The 7,915-nt window shown below is 41.1% G+C and overlaps 1 protein-coding gene across 1 annotated transcript; it reads right to left on the bottom strand.

Moving 5' to 3' along the window:
• Window positions 1-2,521: 2,521 nt before the first annotated feature.
• On the bottom strand, window positions 2,522-6,612 carry slc15a5 (solute carrier family 15 member 5). Its single transcript, XM_076272831.1, has 9 exons — window positions 6,258-6,612; window positions 5,597-5,819; window positions 5,144-5,313; window positions 4,781-5,001; window positions 4,399-4,585; window positions 4,060-4,248; window positions 3,821-3,952; window positions 2,748-2,856; window positions 2,522-2,657 (listed from the first exon to the last, which is right to left on the bottom strand). The coding sequence occupies exons 1-9, from the start codon at window positions 6,610-6,612 to the stop codon at window positions 2,522-2,524; spliced, it is 1,722 nt and encodes a 573-aa protein (XP_076128946.1).
• Window positions 6,613-7,915: the final 1,303 nt, after the last annotated feature.

Consider the following 7,915-nt stretch of genomic DNA (forward strand, 5'->3'; position numbering starts at 1 on the left):
AAATTAAATTTTTTAATTTGTTTGATGTGATTTCCTGTAGTCTGGTGCATTTTGGGGATGGCCAATACTAAATTCAATCAGATTCATAGCCTACATCCTGATTTGTTGATATTGATTCCGTGCAAAGGCTTGGACTTCAGGGCCCCCTGACCCCTTGGGCCCCTGGGCCCGGTAGGCCCGTGCAGTAATCCATCCAGGCTATCTACTACTATACCGCTGCGTTGCCGTTACTTCCGTGATTTGGGAAAAGCCCGTAAAAGTCCTGGCAGGAAGTGATTACATCAACGTTTTTTGGTATATCCAGTTTTTAATATTTTTTTTCCGAAGTGTTTACAACTTAGTGTTAACTAATAATTGTTGCAAACTGGTACTACGAACAAAATATTAGTGCATTCCTGGATCTACATCCTTATGCAGGCTTCCTGCCAGGAACTATACGGGCTTTTCCCTAATCACGGAAGTAACATCGACGCAGCGGTATAGTAGCAGATAGTAGCATCCATCAGGCAAGTCTTATTTAAATAAACTCCTGGTGTATTTACAAACTTCTATAAGTAAAGAACATACTGTAGAAGTTTCGTACCATTCAGGGCATTATTAGTGGGGTAATTTACGAGATAAAAGCTGGTACCATTACGACTGCAGAAACGTATTAGTTTCTGACAGCGGTACTCGACCAAGGGAAAAAAGGTTCTGGGAGGGTGTTTGGCTCGGGGTCATGGTGCAAAGGACCCTAGGGTGAAATTACTCAGAACCATCGCTTTAACTTGCGCTCATTATGAGTCCCTCTCCTGGTGAGCTGCAGTTGACACTATGCTACTTTCTTTTTATCTTTATATCGAATTGCAGTTACCTTTACTCAGAAAAACACATTGATCTTCTGGAGTTGGTTGCGTACGATTCTGGTCAATAAACACGGTTCTTGTGAGTCCTCCCAGTCGTTGCCTTAACGGCTCAGGTAGATCCATGTTTCCATCCACAGAAACCGTGGAGACAAACTGCAGACGGTTTTGGTCCGTGTAACGCTTTGCAGCGCTTTGTTCTATTTGCTCCATCCATCTGATCCAAATAAAAAATGTGTTCATTTTCATTTTTTTAACTGGTCAGCAAAATAGATAATTGCTGCTATTTTCTACATTTGTCATTATTCACACAAGATAAAGAAAAAAACAGAAACTGGATTGGAAACAAAAGTAAAATTCAGTTAATATTGGATTTTTGCCTTTTTTACCGTTTTTGTTGGGCTGAACCACAAGCGTGGGGGGGGGGGGGGTGACCTGATAACAGAGCATGCGGTGTTGGTGATCACATTTTATCAGCGGATGTAGAGATGGAAGGCTATCAAACACAGTTCAGCTTGCATCAAGGTGCCAAACGATTGATAATGTCAGCTCGAGACCAGAACTTCAGATGCAGAGGGAGACATTGCTGCGTCCTGACACTTATGAGTAGGCTAGCCTACGTGTTCTACTCATGTCTCATAGAGAAGAGCTGTTCTGGGAGGCTTTGGAGACCTACATGAGCATTACCAAGGACTTGAGCTGTAGTAGCCTAACTGATAAAACTGATAAATTATTCACTGTTGTGTCTTCGTTTAATGAACCTAGTCTAGTGTAAAGTGTTAAATAAGCAAAAACGCCCCATGTCAAACAGTGCTTGGGGTAGCCTATAGGCCTGTATAGCCTAAACTGACGGATGGCAAAGCATTCTGCTTTGGGGAATTGTTTGCTATGGTAGGCTATGGCATGGCCATGGTATTCAAATATACTGTTCAACATAGGTTGAAAGTTATGTTTAACGTCCCATCTCCCAAAAATCGGCGAAGTTTTATTTATTAATCTCTAAAGTAATGAGTAAAAATCACGAACAACTTCAGGCAGTGCTCTCGTCCTAGATGGTGTTCTCCCCCCGGTGCTCGTGGTTCAGTCCAACCACAAGCGCAAAAAAAAGAAAATTAGAAAATGTACGCATTATTTCAATTTTTAACTTCTGAACAGAAAACCATAACTGCTCAATTGAAAATCAAAATAAGCATCAATAACCCCTTTACTGTGCCGTCCTAAAGAATGGATAACAGATTTTAAAGCCTATTTTTATATTTTTTATGTGAATTCTGAAAATAGAACACAGCACTGCAAAACGTTACACGGACCGGTTTTCCTTCGAGCGTAGTATGGATGATGATGGGGGTGTGTAGGCAACAGACTCCAGTCAGCTAGATGGATTCTCACTTGGAATCAAAAGTGCTGTTGCCCTACTGGACTGTAGCCTACTAGGCCTGCTAGGCCTACATTTCCAAATGTTTAGAATAGGCCTAGCAGCTAGGCTATATCAGGGAAATAGGACGCTTAGATCTGTAAGCATTATAACAATTATATATTGTAATAGATTACCTAAGAAAAAATACATTCAGAAAAAATATTTAATGGACCAATAATAACTTGTCCGTGTTTGGCTTGATGTCTCTGATTTTGTGAGTGCGTAACGCCAGCGTTACAGGGTCATCAGTCTCGAAACAGGTTTAAATTTCCACAGAGGGCAGAGTTCCAAAGTGCACTGTGTCATAGAACCGGAGGCACGCTTTGTACTGCAGCAGTTTTTCAGCAAGATGACTGCTCCTCACTCCTTTTCCCAACTCCACAGTTAGGTCTGAGTACCTTGGTGATGAAGATAAGGCTATTACTGTCATAAAACTGGTGAAGGATATCAAAACAAAGATATAGGCCATGAGAAGATAGGGAACCTACCTGTGTGACAGTTTCCAAAAGACTACGGTGTTCATTGCCATCAGTACAGACAATAGAAAGAAAAAAACCTCCAGATTTCCATCACTCAGAATATTCGGGTAAAATCCACCTACAAATAGTTTTTTAAAACCCACAATCAATAGTCTTACTTAACTGCACATTTAAAAGAATAGAGTATAGCCTAAAGTTATTAAAACAACTGGATAAAATTCATAAAATGTAGGCCTACCACTTTTGAGATTTGTTTTTATAGGCAACTTATCATCTTCAATTTTTTTTTTTTTTTTTTTTTTATCCTTTATTTTACCAGGTGATGTCCCATTGAGATATTCAAATCTCTTTTACAAGGGAGCCCTGGGGCAACAGATACACAAGTTACACAGAAACATTGATGACAAGACAGACTAATAAGGACAGAATAACATAGAAGAAAGACATGAGGACTAGACAGACCAAAAAAACAGCGACACAAGCCTCTGACACAACAAGCAAAACAGATTTACAGTACATGTAAAAACAATATAAAAATCACATAAAGGGGTCATTGGAAGCATGTGCATTGTTCAGATTTGGAATATAAAAATCACATAAAGGGGTCATTGGAAGCATGTGCACTGTTCAGATTTGGATCGTTTAAGTAACTGTTTAAAATGTCCAAGTGGGATAAAAACAGAAAGCTTCAAAACTTTTTGGAGCAAATTCCAACACCAAGGAGCAGCATAGCTAAAAGCAGTCTTACCAAATTCAGTTGTTGTACGTGGGATATTTAGAGCCAGAGTGTTAACGGAGCGGAGATTGTAAATGGAATGATTCCAAGTCAACAGACTAGTAAGATAGTTTAGATAGACTAGAAAGAAATTTATTTAATAGTATGTGAAAGACAGATAAATTATGTTCCAACCAGCCACTGAGCTTTTGCACTACAGTTTTGTGGTCTGGGTTGGAAACACTGTCCAAATGACAGTGTCAGGTATAGCACCCAGCAAGCATTTACCAGAAGCATTCATGACAAATATTTTAAGGTCTTCCCCAATTTGGCCAATACCTCAAAAAATAGGCTACAGGAAGCTTACCGCCAGATACTGAAAAGACCAGCTGGACAAGTAGAGCACCCAAGAAACATCCTCCTCCATAGGATAGAGTCAGAAAGTGCAGAGCAATTCCACGCAAATGACTGGGAGTCAGACAGAAGGAGATAATAGAGCCTGGATGAAGTTTGACAGGGATACAATTGCAAACAGAGTTTCAGTGTTATTTGAGTGTCCATTTGGGCCTGTTTCTAAGATGATCTTTAGGGAAGGAGAGGACTTACATGCTGGGGTCACTAGGGCCTCTGCAACTCCCAGTAGAATATACTGGGGTGTGAGCTGGAAGCAGGCCATGGAGGACACCTGCAACACTTTCCCTGACAAGGTCTGTTCCACCAGGGGATATTCCTTCCTGTAGATCTCTGTGATGCCAGCCACCAGTGTAGAAAGAGTGGCACATGTATGACCCAGAGCTTAAGGCAAATAAACACAGTGACCATTGAAGTAAAACAACATCACTCATAGACACCGTATTTTGATATCCTCAGTCTCCATATTTGAGTCTATTATGACAGTGAATGCCTCTGTATGTTTATTTCACAGAATAACACTGTAAGCCTTACTTATTGCTGTGGCTGGAGAGAGGGGCTTTTTATGCATGGACAGGTGGCAGGTGCTCACAAACTCAAGTAGGGGAGCAAGTAACAGTAGTGGTAAGATGCTAATCACTTTCATGGCGGCTACGGGCAGCAGAAAGCCATTCAAATTCAGATTGGAGTGCATGGTCTGGAGATAGTAGCCTGACGGAATCTGTACACACACAGTGCACACATTGGTTAAGATATTTCTTCAAGGGCATCAGCTAAACACTTTACTAAGACTGTCTAAATGAATGATAACCTCTACACCTCTCTAGAATCTAGTCTTTGTAGAGATTAAATGATGTGAGACATGACTCCTGACCTCTTAAAGGACTTGCCTGTGTTATGCAGGTAAAAGACTTGCCTGTGTTATGCAGGTGCGGTAGAGGAGCTGGAGGACAAAAAGAGGAAACAATTTGGACAGGATCTTGACATTCTCAACATGTGTCTCACTGTATCGGCCACCATTGTTCTCCTTCGCACGGTCCAACCAACTGGAGACGTCCCCACTCAAGTAACGGTAATGTAAACAACACATCTTCAGTGAGTTCAGGAACACACCCATTGTGGTCAGTAAGGAGCTTCCTCCTAGAAAGAAGCAACAAATCCATTTGTTCTCTTCTAAATATTCTCTTACAGACCATTAAAACAAATTTAGATTTTAATAATCTTTGTTTAAGTGTAGAGTCTAAGAGTAATTTAGCTGAAATATAGGGCTCATAACTACCTTTCTTTGGACGGAAGGTGAGTTTGCTTCGCACCATATGTATGGCAATAAGTGCAAGTAGAACCGATGTAAATGGAATAAGGAATCCTAGATTTTTGCCCACTGACTGCTGGATGTAGGCGATTCCCAAGAACACCACTGTAGAATTCAGATTGACCAACCAATAGAACCTATAATGCAAGTGATGGTCTTACATTCTTCTATTTTAAATGTTCAGTTTTTGTATCCAGTCACTGGTGATTTTGTTGATCTAGAAGTATTTATTTGCCCTCAAAATCTATTTTCACAGCAACATTTTAAATTAGTTTGCAATGTATAATAATAAGAAAATCATAAACCCCCAGTAACATGCATTGATTGAATTTATACAGATTTTACCATTAAAAACTGCTGTTATGAAAAGCCTTGACCATTTCTACACAGCATATCAGATAGAGTAAAGGTGAAACCCACCAGTTGAAGAAGGATAGGAGCTGATGTTGGTCGTAGCCCTGCAGGTGATAGGCGCTCAGAGGACAGAGGATGGCTCGAATGCCGCCTATTCCTAGAGCTGCAGCCAGGAGGCCAATGTAGAATAGAATCTGCTGCTCCCTGGGCTCTAGGTGGTGTATTATATTGTGAGTATCCATATAAAAGTCCTCAAAAGGGAATGCCACCACTGGAAGCATAGCAGTGCCTGAAAGTTTAGTTGAAAAAAATGACTGATGAGATGTGGTGTTGCAGCAGCAAGTCTGAAATGGAGTCGAGTAGTGAGCAATAACTAGAGCTGATCAGTCTTAAGACAGTCTAGGTGCTGGTGAAGCTTAAATTACCTTGCTTTTGTTGATGTTTGTCATTATAATAGTGCAAGAAAAATGTCTGAGAAGAATGCACTGTAGTTTGTAAATTTCTGTGTAAACTCAACCATGGCAAGAATACATTTTATTTAGACATGATACAGAAATGCTAGTGATGGGCAAATGAAGCTTTGGTGAACCACTAAACCACAGCAGTGTGAATCTAGCAACACTAATGAAAAAATGAGTGCCTGGGCATTTTACATATCTGGCGAAATAGCGACTGCCACTGTCTTACCTTCAGATAAAGACAACTTTGAAAAAAAAAAGATTCTTACCAATGAAGTGCATGAGGGCGCACATATAGAGAACCTTGGTCCTTCCTAGGCATGTCTCTGCAAACCAGCCCACCAGGACTGGAGTGAGGGTGCTAGCTCCAACAAAGCACAAGTTGACAATGGCTGCCTGGTGGTTGTCATATCCCAGTTTGATTGTGCAGAAGAGGATCATATTACAGACTATACCAAAGAAGGTGAAGCGCTCGCACAGCTCCACCAAGAGCACACAGATAATGACCTGCAGTTTCTTGCGGGTGTGCCGGGGCTTGCTGCTGTGCGGCAGGGCCATCCCGCTTGGCCTCCGTGTGGTGGAGACCCGGCGGAGGAGGTGAGCCTCCGTGTCCACAGCCACCATGCTGCTGCTGCAGTGCTCCCCTTCTGACTGCTGAGAAGGAGAGAGGTCATCCTCCCTTTGTAAAAACTCACAGCACTTGTGGTCATTCCACACTTAGCTGTTACATTTCAGGGACACTGATGACTAAAGGCTTTATCTTTACTTGGGTGTGAACCCATCTGTGACCATGTAATCAATTTCTTGAGGTGCCTCATCGTGATGGCACCAGAAGGCACTGAGGTGCTGAAAATACACATGAAAATGATGCATGCATGGTTCAGCCCCCTTCAGACACTATCCAGAAATATTAACCTTTTGTCTGAGGAGACAGCTGTAAAGTCAAGTTTCTTCAGATCTCTTATGATTCTGTAAGTAAACTAGACATCAAAAATCTTAACCAAACATTAGATAAGCACCAATATTAGGCTGGTAAACATTGTCATGTGCACTGGCAAGTTAATATGTTTAGTGTAGCATCTGGCACACACACTACATCCTAATGAGGATGACTCAATTGACAAGCTAGTATTAAAGAAACTCTGGCAATAAGCGCAAATAAAAATTAATTAAGTCTAGTACCAGAGAGTATATAAGAATGTCACACTCATCTGTTAAAGAGGCAGTCGGTGAGGACATAATTGTAGGCTTCTTTTAACCAACCATGTGAAGAGTGTAGTGTGTACTATAGAGAATTTCAGCTCATTTCCCAGTAATGACACCTGAGAAATTCTGTTCTCACTCCCTTTGATTCAAATGAATTTGAATGTTTCTATATTCCTGAAACTGAATGTCTTATTTTCTTTTCACGGTAAGATACAAAAAGTTTGTCCTACATATTGGTGTTCATACAGTATGTGTTCAACAAATGCTCTCCATGTGTTGATATGTGAATTTATGAAGAATATGTGTCTAAAGTTGAAACGTATTTATCTCCTCTTTCAGGGAGAGATGAACACTGCATGATTGTGTGGTTATTCACCTTTTACTGGCATCGAATCAAATGACATGGTTCTGTGACTCTGTGATGTCCACTCACTGCTCTGAATGGCTGCAGTGGGCTGGACCACAGGATTTCTGCTTGACCCCCCCAATTCTGATGGATAGAATAGGCCACACAGGTGGTACTGAACCGTCCTGAATGAAAGTCTATACAAGCTAAACTTGAGTGAGCAAAAAGCAAGAGCAAATGTGTTGATGGGAGGCCTGGCAACACCAACAGAAGGCTTAGCCTGTGTGGCATGCTAGTGAATGACTCAAGACTGATGTTGCCATGGACACCCTTAGTCCCAATCCATTCACTGTGTTTGAACATGACAGGATTAAA

This window comes from Alosa pseudoharengus, unplaced genomic scaffold (genome assembly GCF_046254945.1).
Source record: "Alosa pseudoharengus isolate Yale_2024_CS ecotype anadromous, Long Island Sound unplaced genomic scaffold, YU_APseudo_1.1 YU_APseudo_1.1_scf_10, whole genome shotgun sequence".
Taxonomy (NCBI): Eukaryota; Metazoa; Chordata; class Actinopteri; order Clupeiformes; family Clupeidae; genus Alosa; species Alosa pseudoharengus.